Source organism: Drosophila innubila, assembly GCF_004354385.1.
Source record: "Drosophila innubila isolate TH190305 chromosome 3R unlocalized genomic scaffold, UK_Dinn_1.0 2_E_3R, whole genome shotgun sequence".
NCBI lineage: Eukaryota > Metazoa > Arthropoda > Insecta > Diptera > Drosophilidae > Drosophila > Drosophila innubila.
In genome coordinates this window covers 27,594,913-27,621,127 of record NW_022995380.1, presented here as the reverse complement: position 1 = coordinate 27,621,127, position 26,215 = coordinate 27,594,913, and the positions used below count along the sequence as shown (strand labels likewise).

Here is a 26,215-nt window from a genome sequence, read left to right as displayed (position 1 = left end):
AGAAGTTGGTCTTTTTTTTCAGTGTAGGTAAAGGTAAATGGCATGTTGCTGTATGGGAGGGTGTGTGTGTGGGTGTGTGTGTGTGGATATGTAGGTGTGTGTAAGGTGGCCTGGGCTACAGAGGCGCATTAGAGCGATAGCATGGGCCAGCACAAGTATTTGTTATGCGGTAAAAATGCATAAAAATCCCGAGACCGGCATTTATTTAAATTTATGCCGTTATAACGTAATTTTGCATTACCCCAAAAATGATGGCGTCGGCGGCTTGCCGCCATTTTATTGTTATACACGTGTGTGTGTGTGTGTGTTTGTGTGTGTGCAAGTGTAACTTTATTTCCTTTCTCTGTGCATGTGTGTGTGTGTTTAGTACTTTTCCACAGGCATTTTTATATACATTTTTTTTTTGGCCAGCGACTTGAACATTTTAGTGTTGCTGCACACAGTCTGAAGCTAAATAGTTTCCTCTTTCATTTCACTAACTATTTATAATGGTTATTTGTATATATTTGTATCTATATTTATATATACAATTGCATTTACTTTGGTTTTTATTTTATATTTTATTTTTTGGAATTTTTAGCATTTCAATTGTATATTATTTTATTTTTTTGTGCTTTGCGGCTTTGACTCCCGAGTATCACAATACAAAAGCCATGCATTTGTTATGCATATGAAGTAGACCAAAACTGCAATGTGGTTGTAGAGACAACAAAGGAATTGTTGGCAGTTGTCTAACTGTTGTGTTCGTGGTGCACTCAAAGTGCTCGGCAAATTAGTGGAGCGTTTGTGGGTGGTTTCCGTTTGCACCACAAATGCGAATATGGCAGGCAGAAAATCACTGTATCACAGGTAGAAAGGCCTTGCGTAATAATCTTTGAAATAATTTATAATCCGATATTCATTTGCAACGTTTAGAAGTGAACTCAATAATTATAATATTAATCCACAAACAACAACAAATGGAATAATGCAATTAAATGCAATATATCAATGTTCTTGTCTCGTATAATTGTTTTATTTCTTAATCCGATCAAAACATCGCTTTGCTCAATACCAATTAATTTGGAAACCCAAACTAAGCGTCACAGCTAAAATCAGCTCGAATGTCTAATCGCTGGCTGTGATGTAAAAGGCAGTGAGGGGTTATCATAGCGGGACTCATTCAATCAAATGTAACTGTAATTGTAACGGCACAGCAGTGTCTGATGTTGTTGTTGCTGCTGCTCTGTGTTTTGAATACAAATTAGGTAAAGTGATGGCCAACTTCGACAAACAGACACGCCTCCAATCAAGTCTTCCAATCGTAAGGACATCGACATTCTTGTCGACGCAGTCATTGATGACATCGACTTAATTTAAATTCAAACTAATTAATTAGATGCAGATACTCGATACTCAATACTCAGTACTCAGTACTCCAGGCAGTGCAATGAAGTCATCTCCGTTTACCTGTAGTTGTCCATTACCTCTGTCGCTGCTTTAGCTAATTAAACGCACAATTTGAATGTCTGTGTCATGCCTAGAACAATACTATAACGCTATTGACAGCACCAAGTCCTCAATACTCCTAATAATACGCCATGCCAATATCATCATCAGTTTGCCTCTTCACTCTTCACTCTCCACTCTTCACTCTCACACTCTCAGTGCTCAGACAATGGCAGTTTCAATGATTTTGTTTAGCTCAGTGATTCGGAGAATTAAGTTCAACTGTGCTCATACGCATATGTGCACATATATATACATATATATATATATATATTTGTGAGTGTGTGTGTGTATATGCTCTGCAATGCCATACACGAAGGCAGAGAAACATTTGAATGTCTGTCATGAATTGATACCAATTTGCAATTGTTAATGAATCGCTTTGTGCTGTGCCGATTGCATTGCTACCATACTACTATATATGGCATACCATATCACACCACGCCTCAACATATGTAAAGCCGAACCATACACTGATAAAAAAAAATGTTCTAAAATCAAGACTTTGGTCTCAAAACTAAGATTTTTGGTCTAAAAAATACGTCGAGAATAAAAATTCTTCAATTAAGAGAGCACATCTATATTTTAAGAACTTTTTAAATAAGACCAAGTTATTATTTTAGAAATAAATGTTCTTAAAATTAAAATCAAAAAATAAAATAAATAAAAAATTTTTTTTTTATTTTTATAATTATTTTTATTTTTAAATTTTGATTTGTTTTCATTTTATTGTGTTTAAGTAATTTTATAAATGTTATTTTAATTTGTAACGAGTGGGATTCGAACCGCCGCCTACTGCTTCACAACTGAAGCGGTCTCTTTAACCACGGTGCCACCATTTGTTTCATACAAAATAGTACCTATTTATACTTGCCTAACAATTTAAGATTTTTTTTCTTACATTAAGAGCTTAAGATTTTTAAAATTAATAATCTTAGTTTTAGTAATTTGGTCTTAAATTAATCTTATATTAAAAACAAAATATTTAAGAAGAATGTTCTTCATTTTAGAAGTTGTCCTTTTTTTCAGTGTACTCAGACTGTCTTTTTGCCCGATTCTAGCTTCTCTGTTGCACTTCAATCTACTGAGTTCAATTCACTTTCCTTTCTATGTTTTCTTTGACATTCGAGTTACATTTTGGCCAAGTTTCTTACATTCGTATGTTTGTCAATGTGGGAGGAAGGAAAGGTTGAAAATCCCCAGAGTCTGTATATGTATCAGTCGCAATGTGTGTGTTTGTGTGTGTGTTTGTGTGTGTGTGTGTGTGTATGTGTGTCCAGTGTGCTACTCGTGTGCTTTGCTCATTTCAATTTTGTAATTGAGATTAGCACTTGGGAATAATGGAGATCAGATCATTTAATTAACTTTGTTTTCGAGCACATCCAGTTGTGCAGGTCGTTCTGCCACAGTGTCAAGTGCCTTCAATTGTCTAAGTGTATGTGGGCGTCTTTTGTGCCTGTGTGTCTGTGCAGCTGATTGAAGCAACCAACGCCCCAAATCCAATAATTTTCGAGACGAGAACGTTAGTTGCTCATCCATTGTCTTGCATTGTAGTTGCCAGCTGTCTGTTAATTTAACGTTGAAGCAATTTCATTTGTTAATTTGCATTCAGAATATTGCAAGCAGTTGTTGGTCAATACAAGAAAAATAATTTAATGAAAATACTTCCATTATAAACAGAGATCCAACCAAGTTCATTAAAATTGGAATGCCAAAAATGTGGTTTCTGTCTTTGTGCTCCGCTTTCAGTTGCCAGTTTCAATTAACACTTGATGTACTGCTCCAGCTGTTCAGATCTTTTTACGGCTATGCATCTCATTTACATTGGCTTTGTTGTCTGTCTCAGTGTTTGTTATCGCCAGCCTCTTTATAATAACATTTCATTCTCCCATTTTCAAATTGCATTCAGCTGCTTGTTTTTAAGCGCTGTCATGAGAATTCAAAACTACTTTTTCAAATATTTTATTTATTTATTTTTTACGCAGCCTCGTGCAAAAGTTTTGCTGCAGCCAATGCAACTGGCTCGACTTTTGTCATTCACTTATTTATTTAGTTTTCCCTTCTGTAATTCTTCTTTCTCTCCAGACTTGTCGTCGTATGTCAAAAGTTCTGCATCTCCCTTCCACTCGCAGCACTTTTAAACTCTCTTTTTCCTTCAACCAGCCAATTGATGTCATTTAAAGAACTGTATATGACTGCAACAATGCATTGCACAACGACTTGTACTCGTATTTTAATTAAAAATGACATCGATCCAGATGTTTATATAACAAGAAAAGAAACAATTCGAAGCCCGTTGGCCACGTAAGAGTAATTAAATAAAATAATTGATTTGTAATACTAAATGCCATTAATATGAACTACAACTAAAAATAAAAAATATACTATGAGTTTACAAAAATTAAATTGATCTCATAATATTGCATTACAAAAATGTTAAACATATGTATTAGCTGTAGTAATGATTACATAGCTTCAATTAATGGAAAACACCTGATAAAATAGTGGACTCAAGTCCTGTTTGCTGCTTTGTGAAATGGACTTTCAATCTACTCACATTTTGGTTACGTTCACTGCAGGTTTGTGGCGTTTACAGTTGAGTTGTCGAATGCATTTGGCAGATCAAACGAAATGCGATTACGTATACGCAATGTGCATCGCTTTGAAATTGGGGGAAGTGACTGTGTCAGCCCTGTGGTTAATTAGGCCCCAAAATGTTGCACGCCATTTTGTTGTCCGAATTTTGTACCTGCAGTGCTGGTTTTTGACAGCCAGCCAATTCGATGCTCTCAAATTGCATGGCTCATTAAATTTCAATAGAGACATCAGTGGGCGAATGTGCATTTATTAACAGTGCGATTTATCGTTGCATACTTGCAGGCATCGACTCGAATTGAGCGCTTAATGGCGTTGTCTACTTTTGGGCGGCACCAGCAACCGACTTGAACCAGCCACGCCCTCAGCTGCTACAGCTAGGCCTTCTAAAAGACGAACTTGTCGCAACTTCTTGAATGCCTTTTTGTTAACTTCTTGGTGCGAAAAGTTTGCTGTAAAATACTTTGCGCAAATATTGTTTTCGCATGCTTTTGTTGCGCTAAGCGCTCCGCTCCTGACACTCTGCCCCTCTGCCCCCTCTTCCCCCTCTTTCCACTCTTTCCCCGCTGCACCACCTTTTTAAGCAGAGTTTCAAGTCTTGCAACGTAAATTGTATCAATGTGCGCTGTCTTTTCAAGAGTTTTCTGGTACTTTTGTTGTGCCTTGTTGCGTTCTTCTTCTTGTGCTTTTGTTTTCCACTTGCATTCTGCCATGTATTGGCATTTTCAGCGCTTATTTGTATCGTTTTCGCTCACTTTGTTGTTACTTTTGTTATTGGTGGTGCTGTTGTTGCGGTTGCCAGTGCAACGTTCAACGAGCAATGCTACTTTTCTTCAGATTTTTGTTATGGTGATATCTTTTTTTTTATATATATTTCTTTATTTTTTTTTTTGGCAATTTCCTTAAAACGCAAACTTGAAAAGTTGCATGAAATTTTTGTGGTGCTCGTTTTTTTTTTCTTTTCCTATATTTTGAAAGTTTTCAAATCAATTGTGCCATCAAGTTTGTAACAATGTCGAAAGCATTCCAAAGCTGCTGCCATAAGCTATGCAAATTTTATTTGAAAATGCTCATAAGTAATGTTAAAGATTTCTTAAAATTTCTGGAACTGACGATGCCGTCCAGCTGGCTTCAATATGCCCTAGATAAGGTTTAACTTGTATTAAAGTATATTTTTATATTTCATATTTAACACTTACCTGCGCTCGCTTTAGTATTGAATCCTTGCTTGAATCGTATGCCTGCTCCTTTGAGGGTATTTCCAGCACAGTGGGCACAGGCAGCAAATGCTTATCGATTGTCGAGCGTATCCTGTCTGCATAGATCTGATTGATCATTATAATGGCTATATCATTGCGTGCCACAAAACGCTTAAAGCAATCATCAATTTCAGTCGTACTAGTATCTGAAAAGGAATTTAAACAGTGTCAAGCTACTGGTAACATTGGTTACCCTTTACCCTTCTCCACGACCATAAAGTTGGATTGTCGCTGCTCGTTAATTTCCCCAATGCCGCCAAGCAAAAATCCTATGCAGGTGTCCTGCAGAAATAACTTACATAAACTAAAGCTGCATACTCTAAAAATGTTCAAACCTCGTCGCCTATGACAGCCATTAGTTTACCATCTTCAACGGATCGATGTGACATTTTTTGAAAAAAAAAACAATTGTTTAATTACGTTGAAACAAATCGAATGCTTGGCTTAAAATAAATACAAAGCAATGTTGTTTATACTAAAAACATGTGCTAAGAAAGATTTCATTTCGGTTCATGACCTACTGCAATAGAGTGTTAAAAAATCAATTTTATAGCTGGTTAAGTTGAATAAAATGAACAGCGTTGATTTGTGAAAAGATTTTAGTGAAATCCGAATCGGGTCATTTCCTAAAAACACAAAAATACCAAAATCTAAAACAAAACAATATCAAATCATAGCGGGAAAAGGAAGACGGGCGTCGCTGCACTTGACAGCTGCGGCGCATTTGATGGCAAATTGTTGCTGCTGCCGTTGCAGTTGCAGCAATTTTTCTTTTGCTTTTCTATTTTTTTGTGTAGTTTTGTGAAGCGTAAAACAAGTTTTATAATTGTTTAAAATGTTTGCTGCCAACGTCCATTGCATTGCAATTTTATAACGAATTTTGTCAGTTGGCGCTCGAAACTTAATCGAGAGCAGCAGCAGCAGCTACAACAACAACAATTTGTGTGCCAAAACATTTGCCGTTGCCTTGTGCCACGCCCATTGTACAATTTACGCAATGTTGCGCTCGAAAACTTTAATGCTGCGACAGCTCCTAATTGGATTAGATAACTTCTCGAAAGGGTTAAACAAAGCATCACAACTCACACACATTACGCATACGCCGCGTTGCTTGAATTGTCTCTGTCTCTGTCTTTGAGCAAAGTGAATCGTTTCAAATCCAGAGCCGGTTATGTGCACCATTATTGCTTTCCTTTTCGCTGTTGTTAACTCATTTGCGTTACGTAGATGCATAACAATAATAAAAATAAGTGAAACAACCGAACAACAATCCCTTAAAACCTTTGAGCTACATTTTGCTAATTGTTGAACAAACTTTGAAACTTTCAACAATAGCGCTTTGCTATGTTGCCACTTAAACTCGACTTATGCTTAAATTTGAACTCGAATCGCCTATACAAATCAACTCTAATTGTTTGCATATCAATGACCACTTTGGTGTTGCTTGTTGCTTGTTGTTGTTGCTGTCGTATGCCATAACTAATTATGATTAATGGCTCGAAGTGAGCCCGTGACATTTACAGTTAATTGGCAGCTGCTGGCGTCTCAACATGGCTACATTTTACAGTTAATGCAGTGCCCTCGGTGCATTGAACCTTGACTTGACTTCGGTTTTGCCTGCCGAAACCTAAGGAATATTGCAACGCACAAATTGTCACAAATTGCGATAATCTGCTACGAATTCAATAGCGCACCGAACCCAGTTTAAGCCCAATCAAATACCAACCAAGTCATCTCTGGACGTCTGACCTTTTTTTTTCTATTCATACTGTTGCAAGTGCTATTGCCGGAGCTATCCGCTCATCCAGCTAACATGCCAGACACTGGTACGACAACAGCCAGCGGCATTTGATGTTACCGGTTTTAGTTTATTAACTGGCAACTGGCAACAGCAGCTCAGCTAAGCTGCAAACAACAATATCAACAACAACAACAGCAACAACAACAACAATCTGTGACTTTGCTGGCTTTTGGTTTTTTAAATATGGTCTGGGCAACATCTAATATGGTGCTGCCTAGAAATTTTCACTTATGCCCGGCACGTTTTGCCTATTTTCCTGTTAAGCACTAAATGCTTTGGGTCAAGCTCTCGAAATTGTTGAAAATTGTGCTGCTTACTTGCAGGAAGGAGGACAGTATGTTATAAGTGGTGGGGGTAATTTTGGTTTTCTCTTTTTGTACACACTTTTTGTATAAAATAAAAGTGTTGAATCGTTACTTGATTTTACCGCTGACCATGTTGCTAGAGTTTACGATGTAGATTTGATTCTATGGATGAATAAACTTAATTATAATTCTTTAAAGTATTTGATCAAGAAAGTGAATAGATAAGCATAACCTGACCTGACTAATACTAATAACTTTTTATATTACATTGTACTAGTCGAATTTTAATACTTTTACTAAAACCAACACTAATTTTTATTGGTGTGATAAGGTTTTTCTGGGTTTTATCCCTAATTCTTGCAACAAATGTTGGTTTGTTTTTAATTTTAGCATACTCCAGATCTTATTTTAATTTTTTCTTTACAGTTCATGATTTATATTTAATATTGATTTTATTTTTAATTCTTAATTTAATTTTTATACTTAGTAATCTTTTTCTTTGCCGATTGCTTTTAGTCGTGCATAAATAAATTAGTAAATAAATATATATATAAATAAATAAAGAAAAAAAAAAAAAAAAAAAAATAAATAAATAAATAAATAAATAAATAAATAAATAAATAAATAAATAAATAAATAAATAAATAAATAAATAAATAAATAAATAAATAAATAAATAAATAAATAAATAAATAAATAAATAAATAAATAAATAAATAAATAAATAAATAAATAAATAAATAAGTAATTAAAAAAATAAATAAATAAATTAATAAATAAATAAGTAAATAAATAAATAAATAAATAAATAAATAAATAAATAAATTAATAAATAAAGAAAGAAAGAAATAAATAAATAAATAAATGAATAAATAAATAAATTAATTAATTAATTTATTAATTTATTAATTAATAAATAAATTAAATAAATAAATTTAAATTGACAGTTTTTTTTCTGAATGGTATTTAGTTAAAAGCTGTCTCTCTACACATTCCGTCCGATTCACCCACTAATGACTCCGTTCACCCCATTTACACATTTTCCGTTTAATCTCGTTCGTCTTTGACTTTCGCCCTTTCCATTTTAAGCGTTTAAGACACACACTCTTGTTATTTATATAGTGCTTGAAAATACCATAACATTTGCAATCTTATATAATACAAAGTACGGACAGCAGTTTTTGTCAGGCATCGTCTTGACAGTATGCACATCACGCAAATCAAGTCGCACAAAATTCGCAATACGCTTTCTTCTTCCACACATTGAACCTTTGAATGCTGTTGCTGCTGTTGCTGCTGTTGTTGCTGTTGCTGCTGCTGCTGCTGCTGATTATTCAACGATTTTTATTGAAAGCTAAACAGGCGTGCAAAAATATCAACAACATTTGCAAGAAAGCAATGAGCAAAATGTCAAATGCAGGCATCGAGTAGAGAATACATAACATCAATGCGACATTAGCGACAACAACATCATCAACAACATCAACAGGAACCACAACAGCAACAACAACAACAGAGATGCCAGCCTGCCATTCACTTGCCAGTTCACCAATTCATTCACTTTACCTTTTTTTTCTGGTAGTTCGATTCAATCGAACTGTAAAATTAGCATAATGACATTAAAATAAACCAAGCGACAACAACAGCAACAGAAATGCAACATTCGGTGGCAGGAAGAGACCAATTATATTCGACATAGTATATAATTGTGTAGGTGTGTATGTGTGTGTGTGTGTGTTTGCTTTTAGTTAACTGCATAAATAATAATTTGTGAAGGCGCAGCTCAAAATTCTGCATTTGGCTGGCCGTAAGCCAAAAATGTGTCAATGCATTGGGTTGATAACCTCTCGACTGTTCGTTAGGCTGGTCATTTGTCCGCTTGGCGCGAATGTACGTGTATTTGTCGATTCCATTGACGAACTGGGTCAGCATGTGGCATTGGTGATGGTTGTAGCCAAGCTAAACCGTTAATAGAAATGCATTAAAGCCATAAAGTTGAGGCGTTTGTTCCAATTCTGGGAGCATGCCGCACATCAGTCTACAGTTATGGTCGTCTGCAAATCACGTTGGGAATCAAAATTTTGTCAAAAACGTCACGTAATTACTAAACAGCCGTCATCAATTGAGAAATGTGTACGCATACACAGTTACAGATACAGTTACAGTTGCAGATACAGATACAGATACACACACACACATTGAAAGATACTAGAGCCAAAATGTTCTGACACTTGCGACTTCTTTTGAAATTCGCAGCAGCTGTCTGACGAATTCACCAGCAGATGCGTTTGATTTGTGTCGTTGCCAATGCCCTGTTGCCACAGTATCTTTCACAGATTCATCGCTATTGTCGTCGTCGTCGTCGTCGTCGCACAATATATTGTTGCTTATTTTATATTCCAATCACAAAAGGCGTTGTCGATGCGGCGACAACAATGCCAAAAACTGTGCCCATGCCCGTGCCTGTCTTTAACGTTCCCACTTCTGCCTGTGTGGGAGCGAGAGCATCAAAAATAGTGATCGACACGTCAGTTGATGTTCGCTTTGACAGCAGGCGGCGGAAAGGGGCACACTTGCCAGGGGCTCAGCTGCTAATGGAGTTTACTTAGTTGCCGATACAAGATATGCGAATGGAAGGAACGTTGACATCACAACATTGAATGATTGCCGGATTGAGAAAGGTTCTGATAGGCATCAGTGGGTATTTCTGAGCATTAAAGTGTATCTGCTTGTTGTTTATGTCTAAAAAAAAACAATTAACAACTATACATTAAATTCTATTTTTTATTTCAATAATATTGTATTTTTAGACCCCGTACTTAAAAAAAAGTACAGGGGTCTACTGGGTTTGTTTTAACGAATATGTGCGTATTCTTGATCAGCATCAATAGCCAAGTCGATATAGCAATGTCCGTCTGTCTGTCTGTCTGTCTGTCTGTCTGTCTGTCTGTCTGTCTGTCTGTCTGTCTGTCTGTCTGTCTGTCTGTCTGTCTGTCTGTCTGTCTGTCTGTCTGTCTGTCTGTCTGTCTGTCTGTCGGTCTGTCTGTCTGTCTGTCTGTCTGTCTGTCTGTCTGTCTGTCTGTCTGTCTGTCCGTCCGTCTGTATGAACACCTAGATCTCAGAGACTATAAGAGCTAGAGACACCAAACTTGGTATGTTGCCTCCCCTATATTGCAGATCAAGATCAAGTTTATTTCAAAATTCGGCCACGACCCCTTTATAAGAACAATTTAAAAGCTAGTGACATCAAATTTGGTATGTAGATTCCTCAATATTGCAGGCAGATCAAGTTTGTTTCTTTTTTTAATCTGACCACTACATCATATAGCGCCCATAGGAACAATCGGTTGAAAATCAAGTATTAGTATGAAGAACTTTTTTGTTTAATGAGATATTGTAACCAAACTGATGCAACAAGCATATTACTTGGTTTTATATATCCTGTCCAAAGTTGGTTCAAATCGGACCACTATATCATATAGCGCCCATAGGAACAATCGGTCGAAAATCAAGTTTTAGTATGAAAAACTTTATGGTTTTATGAGATATCGTAATCAAACTGATACAATAAGCATATAACTTGGTTTTATATATCCTGTCCAATGTTGGTTCAAACCAGATCACTATTTCATTCAGCTATCATAGGACCGATCGGGTGAAAATCAAGTCTTAGTATGAAAATCTTTTATGTTTTATGAGACATCGTAACCAATCTGATAGAATATACATTTAAGTTAACTAGACATTCTTTAATTTTTTCCATTATTAGTTTTTGCCATAGTAAGAACGGGGTCCTGACAGTCGAGTATGCTCGACTGTAGCACCGGCCCACTAGCTTTAAATTAAGACTTTACTTTACTTTGTATCGCTTTTGCTGATTTGCTTCACCAGATTTTCATCTCATTAGGTATATGTTAATATTTAATCGCTCTGACTTTCGACTGGATGATACAGCACAACATTGGCAACAAATTCAGGCACTGGTTCGATTTTTCGATTTTTATAGCGCATCGTTTTGGGCGTTGGTAAAGGCGCAGCTTATGCAAAAAACCTTTTCAAATAGCTGCCGCTTAATTGCCCATTTAAATTAATATAAATTTCAATTTGTGCACACACACACAAGCACACTCACGTTGGCAGCTGGATTGGCAATATGCAAAGCATATTGCGCATACCACATGTTGCCACGACACATGCAGCCTCACTCTCCAGCAAACCGAACCGAGCGAACAGAGTGCGCGACATGTGAGCTGTAAAAGAAATGTGAATATCAGCGCTTATAATACGCATGAAAATGAAATAAAATCGTATTTTTGTGATTGATTGAAGCATGAGTAATGAAAAATTGAATGCATAGCAGGCGAAAGGTGCTGGCTGTGCAATACGACCCATAGTACAGTACAGTGGGTGTGGTGTATACGTGTTATGTATATATGTCTGCATGACTCTGATTTTATGCACTACATTACCTTTGGATTTCAATTCAATACAAATCAGACAGCAATTTACCTAAATAAAAGGAACCTACTCAGTGGAAAGCATAGGAAATTATTTAATAAAATTGCATCAAATTGAATTGAATTGAATTGAATGGAATTAACGGTCTTTGCTATCAAGCAGCAGCTGCTGCTTTATCTTATGTACATATAGAGTATATCTCAATCTTTATACAAATCACTTGGCGCTGCTTGATGACACGCACGTAAGAAGCAACAAAAAAAAAAATAAAAAAATCAGCACAAACTTCCAACGAGCTAAACAGCAATGACGACGTCAATGTGAAGACACTTGGTGAAGAAGCTAGGTAAGTGGGGTGTGGGGAAGGCTGGTCGTCTAAGCTAAACAAAAGTTACGAGCCATATTAAAATGTCATCGTGTCAATGGTGCAGACGCCTGACCAGCACAGAGAGCTGGCAACTCTGGCAGGCAGCAAGCAGCAAGCAGCAACTAACGACGACATGATGAAGCGTAAACAAACATGTTCAACTTGCAGACAATGCTGCGGATTGCGGGTGTAGAATTTAGGGTATAGGGTGTAGGATATAGGGTGTAAAGTGTAGGGTGTAAGGGGCTGCTCTGACCAACTGAAAAGTAAAACAAAATGAAATTTTATTTTGCATTTGAAATGCTTTCCAGCTGCAGCTTTCGTCTCGTCCACACACACACACATGATGCAGATTTTTATTTGTATTTCAAATGTTTTGTGAAAGTGCCAGCAGCATTTGAGGCCAGAGTCCATTTGCTAAACGTACTGTCGGCTACAACCCCCTTCCTCCCACTTACACTACATGCTGGGCCAACAAGCAGTATTTTTTATTTGTGTGATTTTTGCAGGCTCTGAATCCGGCTGCGGCCCAGCCAGACTAGCCAAATTGAAGAGACTGAGAAGCTGGCCAAAAAGTGCAAAACTCTCTGCCACACAAGCAACGCCCAGTGGACACCAGACATAGGACAACAGACGATAGACGATGGACGATGGACGATGGACGCTGGAAGGCGGCACATGACTTTCAAATGCTGCAAGTTGAAGCAGGAACTAGGAAACTGGGAGACTGGGAACTGGGAGACTGGGAACTGTAGCTGAGAGTAGATGACCCGCATGAAAATGCTGGCCCTGGCATATTTTTATGCCGCAAGCATGCAGGACAAATGGCTGAAATTTTTGCTGCTGCGTCGCTGTTGATGATGATGATGATGATGGTGATGGGCAATGACCACCACAACTAGCAGAGCAACAATGCCACTGGGCAAAGGCAAAGGCAAATGCAACAGCAATGGCAATGGATCGGTAACCTCGCTGGCTCGACTGCAGTTACTTCTCGACATGTGTACGTGGCTGGCCTGCATCAGTTTCTAGGCAAGCGGCGAGAGTTGCATAAAAAAATTCTGAAAAGTAAAAACAAAAAACACAAAACACAAAAAATTGTGCCTGCTCCTTAGCAAACTCGAACATATTTTCTTGCTCTGGCAATGGTGATTGTAAGTCTTCTTTGGCAAAGGAAGGCCGCAAAAATATAGAGAAATTGAACAAGTCGTTTGTCGGCGGCCGTAGAATTTATGTGTGTGTAGCGCGCGCGCTCTGCAGCTCGAGTTGAAAATTAAACATTGCGTATACGCCTAGGTGCATAATAATTCATGACTGGACCAGGCAGGCAGACCGCAGGCTCACCAGGCGACTGCAACGAAATTGTGTGTAAAATGTTTTAATATGAGCTCATAATATACGAGCCAAATACAGAGGCAGCGACAGAAAAGGAACAGATATATATATATATAGAGAGAGAGAGAGACAGAGAGAGGGACAGGCATGGAAACAGGAATAGGCGTTTGGGAAGTAATGAAGCTCAATTTGTGATTTATAGACGTTGAAGAAAACAAGACCTAAAAATTGCAAAACTCCATAAGTGTTTTCTCCAGCAAGTGTGATTGTTGTTTGTTGTTATTGTTGTTGTTGCTGTTGTAGTTGCTTGTTGTTTCAGTGCAGCTATTGCTAGTTTCCAGGCCTTGCAAAAGCCTTGCAATTTTAATGTTAAGTTTTGGCTGTCGCTGCTGGTCAAGGATTTCGATATGCCTAAAATGGCTGCCAGTCGGATATCCTGTGGCACACAGCCAGCATGCATACGACGTGCAATTGAATTTGCATTTGGTTTCTGCTACAAAAAAAATAAAAAAACAAAACAAAGAGACAACAACAACAAAACAAAACCCTGACATGCAAACCAACACAAAGCACCGTGTAGTTTTGCATGTAACTTTTTTGGAATTTGTTTTTTTAATTGCACTGGGACTTGGTTTTTTTTTTTTTGTAGTGCACCATGGAACAACAATGAAATTCTATGATGTTTACTTTATGCTTTTGGCTTGTTGAGATACTTTTACCAAAGTCTAACAATGTTAAAAGCTTTAAACTTCAAGAATTGCAATCTATTAAGCTAACAGAAACGATTCACCCAATCAATTATTAAATGTTCTTTGCCAAGTTTTTTGTCGGTAGTTGCTTGTGATATTGACATATTGACATTAATAAATCCACCTAGTGTCAGCCAAAAGACACAACTTTCAAAATATATAATATTTTTCAACTTTATAAAAGGTCCGGCAATATTTTATTGTTATTATTAGCTCTCAATTGTAATTAAGCACTTACTTTGATGTTTAAAGTATAGTTTCACAATTCTTATTAAAAACGAAAATAACATTTTTAAACATCACATCACATTATAAAAAATGTTGAACAAGCTCTCAGAAACTAAATATTTGTAAAACTTACAAAATTCAATTAAATTTAATTTTGTTACATTAAACATATAAGAGTTTTCAATACTAACAAAATTCAATTAAATATAATATTTTAATATTTCACATATTAGAATTTTCAATAAATAGCTTCACAAAAAATTCAGTCGTAAAGTGTATTGCAAATATTTCTGAATTGTTATATAAATATTATACACTTCTCTTGGTGTGAGCCATTGGTGGCAGCAGTTTGTTCAATTTATGGCATCAAAGGTTAAAAGTTGACTGAAAATGGTGGCCATTAGAACAGTTGGGGTTTGGTTCAACATAAAATTGTAGCACGCAAAATGAAAAGCAGATATTCATATATTTTTCAACCTTTATATTTTGAGTGCCAGCCAAAAAACAGAGGCTGAGACCCAAAGCGTTCATATAATAGCTTACAATCTTTATCTATTTATCTGACTAAAATGGTTGCCTGGTAACTCGGTTCCTTTGTAACTCTACGCCTATGTATATGTGCATTCGGAAAAGAATCCCAAGGCAGCGTTACTGACAACCGTCAACCTGGACAACAATTCTGGAATGCTGGCAATCTGTGCATTTTTCACCACCTGCCGTTAATTACACAAATGCAAAAGTCCGCTGGGCCACCAAAATGGTTGGTAATAAATAAATTCAATTGAATAATTTATTTAATTTATTTGGGGTCTGCAGTCGCGCGACATAAAATAAAAAAAAAAAAAAACGAAAAGTAAACAAACAATATAGTCGTATTTATTTTCGTATTCTTTTTTCTCTCTATTTCACTGCACCGCTATGTGGCAGGTTAAAATGGCTGCCAGTGAGCGAACCAGGCCACCATTTTCAGTGCGGAAGTGTGCGGCAAACTGCCGACGACGAGGTGTTAGAATTTGCCGTAGTAAAATGGCTGCAAAAAAAACAACCAAAATACACACATTTTTCAAAAAACAACAAGAACAACAACTACAACAACATCTGGGCGCCATAAATGTGTGGCACAGGCCAAGTGAATTTTGTGGCACAAAAACAAATCGTTTAATTGGCTTAAACAAAACGTAACCACTGCACTAAATCGCCAACGCAGTCGTCGTCGACTGCGACTGCGACGTCAACGTCGACGTCGGCGTCAGCGTTAACGTCGATTATATAATCCAGTTAAGCCAACGCGTCCCAACAATGCTGTTGACAGCGAAGCCGTCCCAACAAAAGCAAACTCAGACCCAAACCCAAGCCCAAACTAGTTTCGCAGACGTCGCTGCTTCACTTACTCGTTTTTTAAGAGCAAACTGACGCAAGGGTACCGCCAAGCACCACAGGCACAACCAGCCAGCCAGCAGCAGCACCACCGCCAACACCACCGCACAGTGGTCGATTTTGTCAATCTGTCAAGCATTTATTAATAGCTTGCAAACTAAAAATATAATATTTTTTTTTTATATTTTTATAAATTTGTAAATAATCGAAGCCAATTTTACTACAATTATATTTTTTACTTTTAAAATAAAAAAAATATTTTCAAAAAAAATTAATAGATTTTATTTTTTAATACTTTAGAATTGTTTATTAAATTATTTAGAGTAAAAAAAATATGAAGAAGAAAAAAGGTGTTTAAAAATAATTATTCGCCGATATTTTCTATCAGTTTCTTGATCTTTTTTTTATTTTTAAAATAAAAAAAACATTTTTTTTAAAAAATTTAAAAGATTTTATTTTTTTAATACTTTAGAATTGTTTATTAAATTATTTAGAGTAAAAAAAAATATGAAGATGAAAAATAGGTACTAACAATAATTATTCGACGATATTTTCTATCAGTTTCTTGACCTCTTCCTTTGTGAAAATACGCGTGCTTTTTAAATCGGAACATATTCAAGATGAGCATAAAGTAGCAGATCATTTTGGCACTGGACAATGCACTAAGGAGCATAGTAAGAAACACATAAGGAATTAATAAGAAATAATAAGGTATAAGGATTCTGTTCCAAGAAAGTCTCGGGTGTGTTGGTCAGAAAATACTCTAAACAAATGTTAAGTTCTACATCAATTTACCACTAATACATACATGTACAGAACACACGAATATTTTTTTTATTAAATACATACCAACTTTGTTAATGTTTAACAATTATTTCAATAAAATTATGAAAACATTAAAAAAGCGCGAATATGAATTCAGATATGGGCAGAAAACTATCGTAAGTTTTGCACGCTCACGACTGCTTGATTATCGATAGGAAATATATGTGAACACTAGAATAAATATTGACGGAGTGTTAGTTTGCAAGAAAATAAAGAATATCAACAAAATTAAAATTTTTAATTTTGTATTATTGCCACCCAGTTAAGCAGAATCGACCACTGTGCAATGCTGTCCCCACCGCACCACTTGCAGCATTGGACAATCCAGCCCAGTTCGCAACGGGTTTGGCATGTTATTTACTCTGCTTTCAGCCAGCGTCTTGGTTTCGCTTTTTTTGTACATATATAAATATTTTTTTTTTTTTTTTTTTTTTTTATTTATCTGGCTTGAGAGCTGGCAGCGCCGATTGGCTGCATACAAATTATGGAAAATCTTGGTGCGACTTAGTCGCTTGGCACATTCGCACACGAGCCCTGCCAGAAGTCAGTCAAGTCAAGTCAGCATCCGATAAAATGAAACTCTACAGCTTTTTACTTGGCGTTGCAGTGGCTGCTGTGGCCGTTGCCCAGGTAATTGTAGCCAACTCACTTGTCCTTGGGCTTTCATGTGACAGTCCTTTGCTGTTTTATGTTGCAGGTGACCGCCAAGTTTCAGATTCGCACGCATGATGATGCTGTGGAGGCGCACGAGGAGTGCCGTGTGGATAATCAAGTGCCCGATGACATTTACGAGAAGTTCCTGAATTACGAGTTTCCCGAGCATCGTCACACCAAGTGCTATGTGAAGTGCTTTGTGGAGAAAATGGGACTCTTTGCGGATCGCAAGGGATTCCTGGAGAATGCAATGATAACACAGTTCACGTACAACAACTTCAAGAATGCGGAGAAAGTGCGTCATGGACTGGAGAAATGCATCGATCACAATGAGGCGGAGTCGGATGTGTGCACCTGGGCCCATCGTGTCTTCTCCTGCTGGCTGCCCATCAATCGCCAAGTGGTGCGCATGATCTATGGTTAATTAAGTTGTTTATTATTATGTTGAATAAAATGCAGTCTTGAAATGAAACAGAGAGTGGAACTTGTGGTACTTGTGGTACTTCCATACACAATCTTTGCATTTAGCATTCGTTGAACTCGCGATCATTGGCCTTATCTCAAGGCGCTGCTGATAAGCCGAGTTGCATGTCATGTGGCAGGCAGTGTCTGACGCTCAGCAGTTGAGACTGTTCATTCCGAGTGTCAAGATGCGTCTGCTTATCATCTTGTTGGCATTTTGTGGCATGGTGCGTTTTCGAGTGGCATTTAACCAATGAATTTCAATTCACAAACTCACAAATTTCACAGACTCTGGCTGATTTAACAGCTGATGCACACATACTGGACAAATGCCTGCATGAGCTCAGCACACCCGAACGCATTGGCAGCGATCTGGCCAAGCTGTTGCGCTATGCCGAGTGGACCAGCGAGGAGGTGCCATGTCTGATGCGCTGTCTGGCCAGCGAGAAGGGCTGGTTCGACATTGAGGCCAACAAGTGGCATAAGCAGCGACTGGTCGACGAGCTGGGCGCTGACATCTACAACTATTGCAACTACGAGTTGCACCGCAAATCTCGAGACGGTTGCAGCTATGCGCATCGTGGTCTGCGTTGCCTCAAGCAGGCGGAGCTGCATGCCGGCAACAGCATCAGCACATTGCTGCAGTGCACCAGCAAGCTGAATGCCACCAATGTGCAGCTGCTGCAGTACAGCAAACTCAGCTCAAAGGAATCCATTCCCTGTCTGTTTCAATGCTTCGCTGATGCATTGCACTTCTATGACGAGGCCGGCAATTGGCAGCTGTTAAATTGGCAGCAAGCCTTTGGCCCCAGCCGACAGGATCTGCAGCCGGATTACAGTGGCTGCCGTCTTAGCCAGGAGCAGCGAAGTCTGGCTGGCAACAAGTGCGCCTGGATGTACGCAGAGTATCTCTGCTGGGAGCTACATAATGGCAATCTGCAACAACAACAACCACAACAAGCAACAAATTAAACTAGTTTAGTTTTAGCTGTCCAAGCTGCAACATTGTGTGCAGCGCCGTTTCGAGGGGGGGGCAAGGGGGACAATCGCCCCGGGCGCTAAGATATTAGGGGCGCCAATATTTCAAAAAGAGTTTGAGCTTAGAAAAAATTTTAGGGGTTGGGCCTGAGATTAAATAAATCAAACAGCGAAAAGTGCGAAAACAATTTTAATATGTGGCTGCAGATGATAGCAAAACCATACCAGAAACTGCTACATTTCGAATTCCATTTTTAGAATCAATCGACCCCATCATTTAGCAACTAAAATTGAGATTTGAGGCACTTTTTATTGTTTCTGATGATTTGAATTAATAAACAGGACTTTAACACTAAATCCAAATTGGACAGTGAACTTGAAAAGCATACAATGAATTTGACAACGATTTTTAAACGATTCACATCACATCAGCATTAGTACATCGTTTATTTAGCAAACTTCAAATGAATTTGAACCACTTACGATCTCTTACAAGAGAGACTAAGCAGAGACTATCAATCGAATATCTCCAAAATATGGGTAAAGTAATTTATGATTTTGCTTTCATAAAAGCTAACAATTAATTACCTCAATTTGGTGGACCTTAAATCAATTTTACAATTTTAGAGAAAGCAAACCATTATAAAATTAAAGTTTAAAATTCTTAATTTTATCATGTATTTTTAAAGTATGTATTCAGGATGGTATTGTTAAATTCTGACAATATGCGGTTTAAATGGCAACGACTTAGCACTTTAAAAGTCAAAGAAGTCTCAAATATTTGATTTAACTAAAAAAAAACAAGGGCTGACGTGGTCCTGGCCAAATTTTAAAATTAACTTCCGATAGGTCAACATCCTAAGAGTATTGTCACCCAATTTGGTTCCTCTAACTCGAATAGTCTCGGAGATAAAAGTGTTCAAACTGCTAACTAGCTAATTATAAAATGTTATAAATTTTTATTGTAGTTACATTTAATTAATTTTAGTAAAAATTTTTGACACTGCAGTTGTCAATTTAATATGTTTTTGAAGGAATTATCTTTGTTTTGTTTATTTGCTTAAAAAATGTGTTGCTAAAAAAAAATTGCCCCGGGAGCAACTTTTCGTAGCAACGGCGCTGATTGTGTGTATTGTAAATGTAACTTATGACTACTAAATGGCCAGCACAAAGCAGGTAAACTGCTGGTACATGGTTGAGCAGGGATTGCGACCACGACGCTGGGCGCAACCAGCCACATGGGCGCCCACAAGTGGCACCCCCAAAGCCTGCCGCATGGCGGGCACACGCCAGCGTCGAGTGCGCTCATCGAACAGCTGCAGCTCGGAGATGAAGCAGCGCGTGAAACAGGGTATGGGCTCGGTGACCGGAAAGCGCGCGTAGTCGCCAAGTCGATTCCACTCCACTTGGTCCATCTGCTGCAGGCATTTCTTCATGGCGGACTTGGCAGCACGCGTCGCATTTTGCATGTTCTCAATCAATATGAACGGATCATTTTCCAGCTGCAAATGTAATCAGTTTAAAAGGTCACTGCTCGCTTATCGCTCATCGCTTATCTCTTATCACACTCACGCTGACAATGCAGTGAAAGCCCGCATAGGCATGCTCACAGCTGCTCTGCTTGAGGTCGCCCAGCTTCAAACGCTCACTGCAAGCCTCGTAGACGGCAGCTCCGAAGTGCTGCTTAATGCGACGCTCGTCGAAGCCCGCCTGATCGTGATAGAAGTCAAACATTTCAAGCAGATAACACTGCGTAAAGCAGGGCACTTCCTCATAGCTGTCCGACCACTGTGTGTACCGTTGCAGACGCTCCGCATTCGCCGCATTAAGTCCGCCAAAGTTCTGCAGACATTTCTGAATGCTGCGCTGTTCGCCTTGCAACATCGTAGAGCTCACAGCCTGTTAGTTAAGAGTTAACATTTTTGTTTTTGTCTGCATCATTGTCTGTTCTTACCACTGTCATCCAGAGGCATGCTGCCAGCAGCAGCAGCAGCAGACGCATGTTTGTAAATTGCTTTCCAGTTCTAGGTGCCAACAAATACTAACTAGCTGCCAAATTCGTAGCAACATGAATTTATGAATTTTGAGACATGAGTTCGCTACTTGCTCGTTGATAACCCATTTCGGGCTAACTCAAGTTCACATTACAGGCGATAAGCATTATCAGCTGTCCGCAATGTAGTTCAAGTTTAGGCCTCGCTTACGCAACACCTAAAAGTTGCGGCAACTGCTGTGGCAACTTATTCTCATTGTGATCATTTTATAGGGTGGGGTGTGGCACAACTCGAAACTGAAGCTGATGCTTCAATTTACGCAATGGGCCAGTCCCCAGCTAGTTGCATTTTTATTGGTATTGATCAACACCTGCCCAATGAGGCCACAACAAATAGACAGCAACAGCCAAAAAAAAAAAAAAAAAAAAAAAAATCATCAACGACAACAACAACAGCAATATTAATATGAGAGCTGCGATCGTTGGATTGAACATTTCTGTGCTGTTGTTAATTGATTTGATGTTTTTGTATTTTGGCATTTTGCCCGGCCACTTGTCGGGCATTTAATAATAATAGCGAGTGTTGTTATTGCTGTTTGCAATATTTGCAAAGGAGCGACATCGTCCCACTTTACGCATTTTTGAGCAACCGGATTTCAGAGCGCTGAAAACATGTTTAACACGTCGCAGTCACTTCTGCGAATGCGAAGATCTTCATCTTCATCTTCGGCAAACATCATTATCATCATTATCAGCAACATGTGCTACCGTCTCGATAATTGCAAGTGTACATGTTACAACAAGTCTCACAAAGTGATTCTGTGAGCAATCCTGAATGGCAGAGAGACAAGCCACGTTAATAGTCGTCCAATTATTCCACAATTTCTTTCGCAGCTTCGCTGCTTTGTGGTGACCTTGGCTTGGTTTCTTGCGTGTTTGGCCATTGAAATTATAAATCCAGTTTTTCGGCTTGTTTCCTCTCTTCTTTCACTCTCACAGCGGCCGTTGTCAATTTGTACAAATTTTTTTTTCGTTATATAGTTAATTGTCATTCGGTTTGTTGTTGCCAAACAACTTTAAGTCGCCACGCAGGCGTCGTATGTAGCAACAACGCAGATGATGACGATGATGATGATTGTGATGATGTTGATGATGGTGTTGACACGGCCAAAGACTAACACATAGATTGTCTGGGATGCGCTTGCTGCACCGTTATGATGCCGCCTGACCTTTGGCAATTTCAAATGCAATAATCTAAGCTGTTTCCCGGCCTTTTGAAATATCTTTTAGTGGTATTGCGCAACGGCAACTGTGACTTCAAATGTTTAGCATTTTAATGAAGCTTAGCATGGATTTAAATATATTTATTTATTTGTTTTTTTTTTTTTGTCTCTTCTAGCTCGGTTTGTGTGGCTTTCTTTTGATACGATGTCCCCTTTGTGTCGCTGTGCCATGAATTTATTGATAACTTTGAAATGTTCAACGTTTCTTTTGTATATTTCAAGGTTATAACCTAGTTTTTGGCAAGGCGCGTTCGGCTGACGCAAAAAACAATGCATATTTAATGGTGAGAAATGAGCTGAAATCGATTCGATTCGTGCATGTTGAATCCATTAAATGAAACTGCAGCACCTCTGATAAAAGCCACACGATTATCAGATAACAATAAGTCAACCTTGGATTATTTAGAGTCTTAATCTGGTAGAAGCTGCAGGACGTTGACGATAAGTGCACAAGATACACTTATTTTTGAATAATTAAGTACATTTCCAAATAAATAATTAAAAGTACATCAGTGGCGATTTAAAACAACGCTTCATTTGCCAAATTGAAAATGATGGTAAGTTTGTTGTGCCAAATGTTAAGCAAATATCAAGTCCTCAAAATGACCATCATTAAAAATAGATCTGTGTGGCAAATGGCTTAAATGCGGCACCGCTTGATGTGACAGCTGTTACCAAGTGCATAGACAATGGCGCATTGAAACTGAAAGTGGGCTCAACTTACTCCCAGAAATTAACAATAAAGGCGTACACGAAGAAGAAGACGAAGATGGAGACGAATAAGTCAACAACCTGCGCGTCTGTGTTGCCTTCAATTTTGGTGCAAAACATCCATCCAACTCATTAACTCAACATCTTCGTTAGTGGGAATTAATTATGCAGATGTATTCATTATATTGCGATTTCAAGTGTGGTAAAATGCAGCGCCCCATTGTCGTGATTTGATTGGGTTGGGGCTTTACTATAGACGTCTAATGGATATCTTTACATACCATCACACCTAAGTATGTAGTTGTAGGCAGACAATGATAATGATGGTGATTATAATGACTCTACTCTTTCAACAAGCTGGTCAAAAGCTGAGCCACATTACAAATGATCTCTTAGATAGAAATATCATTAATATTTTTGGCTTGTTTTTCGGCATTCGATATTACCTACAAATTAATCTAAATAACGCTTAGGCTTCCGCTCAAGCTGAGCGCTTTTCAGTCAACAGAAAAGCTGAAAAGCAGATTTGTTTTTTGAAAGTAAATTTCACTGATCATTGACCTCGACTGTGGTTGCGTGTAAACAGCGTCGTTGAGGCCTGAACACTTTGGGGATTACGTAAATCCGAAATTAGTTAATAAATGAAAACTGTGAACTGTGAAATGAGAAATGTGAAATAGTATTGTTCAATACATAGAAATCATGCCGTTACGTTTGAATAGAGCACCACAACTTTGCAGATCGAAGTGCAATTTTATATGAACTCAAAGGTTTCACTTAATGTTGCACTTTCTGAGGGGAAAATTAGAAGGAAACATACTAAACTTACTTAAATAGTTGTCGCTAAAAAGACGCATTTATTTGTGAAGGGAATCTTACACTGCTATCAATATAAGTAATTTAAAAGCAAAGAACACAATGTACCCTCTTACTTGTTTATTTTGTAAATGGTATAAAAATTAAAAAAATTCCCTTTCCTTACTACACTTTTATTAAATGTTTCTTTAATAGAATTTAATTATAAATAAAATATACAAAAAAAATACAAAATTATATAAATTAAAAAATAAAAGTAGCAATAGAAAAAGATAAGAATGAGAATAATTTACTTTCCTTACTACACTTTTATTAAATGTTTCTTTAATAGAATGTAATTATAATTGCAAACAAAATCCGAAATTAAATAAACTATACATTTAAAAAACATAAAATGTAAAAAAAATTCAAAATAATGTAAATTAAAAAATGAAAGTAACAATAGAAAATGATAAGAATGAGAAAATTTTCTTTTTTTACTACACTGTTATTAAATGTTTCTTTAATAGAATTTAAATTTAATTGCAACCAAAATACAAAATTAAATAAACTATGCATTTAAAAAACATAAAATATACAAAAAAAAAATACAAAAAAATATGAATTAAAAAATAAAAGAAGCTTTAGAAAAAGATATAACACCACTTCGTATGCAAAAATTAAAATAAAATAAAATAAAATAGATAGAATGTACTATAAACATGTTTTACATAAAAATCAATATGTGATCCAAATAAAATAAAATAGATTAAAAACTGAAATAAATATATATGCATAAGAATCAATATGTGAAAATGTAGTTGTGACTAATGAATTTAATTTAAGAAAAATTAAAAAAAAAGTGTTCATGTTGCGTCCTTTAAAATGATTACATTGCAAAACCTTGTTGATAATTATGCAAATAATTTACATATTTGCATATAACCTTAATTTTTCTGAAATCTATTTACAATTTGCTAGACACTTGGCCTACCGGCTAGTCAATTTCCAAAGTATCTATATAACTCAAAGCTGAAGTTAAATGCAGTAAAATTTAATAAAAAAAACAGTTTTAACGGATTCTTAGCTTCAGGTGCCAAACAATGAGGAACAAAAGATTCCACTCACGAACTTGCCGCAGCTACAGTTAACGACAAATTACCGTTTCGAAATGCACTTGCTAAAAACGAGTTAAGAACTCGCAGAGCCAAATCAGACAGTTACTAAAACTACTGGCCAAGTCGTTGGTCTTTGCTTAATTGAAAGCGACACACACACACCAAACACACACACACACATGTGGTATTTACTGCATGGGTGTGCGACGAATCAGATAGCATACAAATGGCATGCATTCAACAGGGTGAACGGAATGAGGTGGCAAGTGAGTAGGCCAGGCCAAACAACTTTTCTTCCGCGTTGCACATGCGACGGCGACGTGGCAGCAACTCAGACGCTGACGCTGAAGCTGACGTCAACGCCGCACCCACCCACAAATGGGCCACAAAAGTCAACAATTAAAAACCAGTGCTCACAATCTGTGCACACAAAGTGTGCGGCGCTCTGATGCAATTTTTGCATTTTTCAAATACTTTTAATTTCTTGTCTACAAATTACTATGAACAAGCGGTTGGCCAACTGATTTACTATTTACTACTTAGACATAAACAGCGACTTGGCTGCAAGAGAATTTTTGACACAATTTGGCATTCAATTTTGATTGGAACCGCCTTAAACACGGCGGCAGCACAATCCCCAAAATACCAAGCCAAAACCCGAATAGAAACCCGGCCAAAAGCAAATCTAAAACAAAACCACACAACTGACAGCTGCATGGCAAAACAAGTTTAACAGTTTTGGGCTAGCCAAACAAACCCTAAAAATGTTCACTCTTAGCTCCTGCAAAGTACAACAATTTTTTTAAATAAATAAAAAATAAAAGGCAACATTTCAGCGGCCATAACCTGTCCTTTTTTTTTTGTTTTTTTTTTTATTTAATAAGTATGTGTGGTTGCATATTTAACTAGAGTGCAGCAGCGGCAACAGCTCATGCATTTTGCAGTAGCTATTGAAAGCGAAAGCATAACTGACAAGGTAGCTTAGTTTGTGTTTATTGTTGTTGTTGCTGCTGTCGTTTTTTTTTTTGCACTTCTAAAACTGGTTCGTTGTCTGGCGTTGTGGGCAGCCTCAAGTTTTCTAGAGACCACTTCAATAACACTGCAAATACCTGGCCAAGTCAAGTCAAGACATGTCAGCTCAACTATTCACTCTGTCTCTGTTTCAGTTAAAGTCTCAGTTTCAGTTGCTGTTGTAATTGTTCTGGCCGTCTCTGTCTGTAATTTCATATTCTTCCTGCATTCCGAAACCTTGAATCACATTTCTTGCATTTAATTGCACACATATTGCAGCCATTTTTTTTAAATACGACAACGGTGCCGTTCGAGTGGCTGCCGTTGACCGCCGTGCTGGGTCAGTTTTAATAGTGGTTGCTGCCACAACAACAACTGCAACAACTGCAACTGCAACTACAACTCGCTGGCCTACCTTTTACT

General features: G+C 37.5%; 3 protein-coding genes across 3 annotated transcripts; 1 reads left to right on the top strand and 2 right to left on the bottom strand.

Annotated features, from left to right (window-relative positions):
• Window positions 1-4,757: 4,757 nt before the first annotated feature.
• Window positions 4,758-5,771, bottom strand: LOC117791056 (V-type proton ATPase subunit F). Its single transcript, XM_034630686.1, has 4 exons — window positions 5,678-5,771; window positions 5,543-5,624; window positions 5,283-5,488; window positions 4,758-5,224 (listed from the first exon to the last, which is right to left on the bottom strand). Exons 1-4 carry the CDS (start codon window positions 5,729-5,731, stop codon window positions 5,177-5,179), a joined length of 390 nt encoding a protein of 129 aa, XP_034486577.1. The 5' UTR covers window positions 5,732-5,771; the 3' UTR covers window positions 4,758-5,176.
• An 11,574-nt stretch (window positions 5,772-17,345) lies between these two features.
• LOC117790301 lies at window positions 17,346-19,057 on the top strand. The gene is given in 3 exon segments (XM_034629710.1): window positions 17,346-17,429; window positions 17,431-17,851; window positions 18,190-19,057. Coding segments are annotated over 3 exon segments (1,176 nt in total). The 5' UTR covers window positions 17,346-17,360; the 3' UTR covers window positions 18,876-19,057.
• A 942-nt stretch (window positions 19,058-19,999) lies between these two features.
• Window positions 20,000-20,910, bottom strand: LOC117791019. Its single transcript, XM_034630647.1, has 3 exons — window positions 20,836-20,910; window positions 20,454-20,780; window positions 20,000-20,383 (listed from the first exon to the last, which is right to left on the bottom strand). Exons 1-3 carry the CDS (start codon window positions 20,881-20,883, stop codon window positions 20,036-20,038), a joined length of 723 nt encoding a protein of 240 aa, XP_034486538.1. The 5' UTR covers window positions 20,884-20,910; the 3' UTR covers window positions 20,000-20,035.
• Between the last annotated feature and the right edge of the window lie 5,305 nt (window positions 20,911-26,215).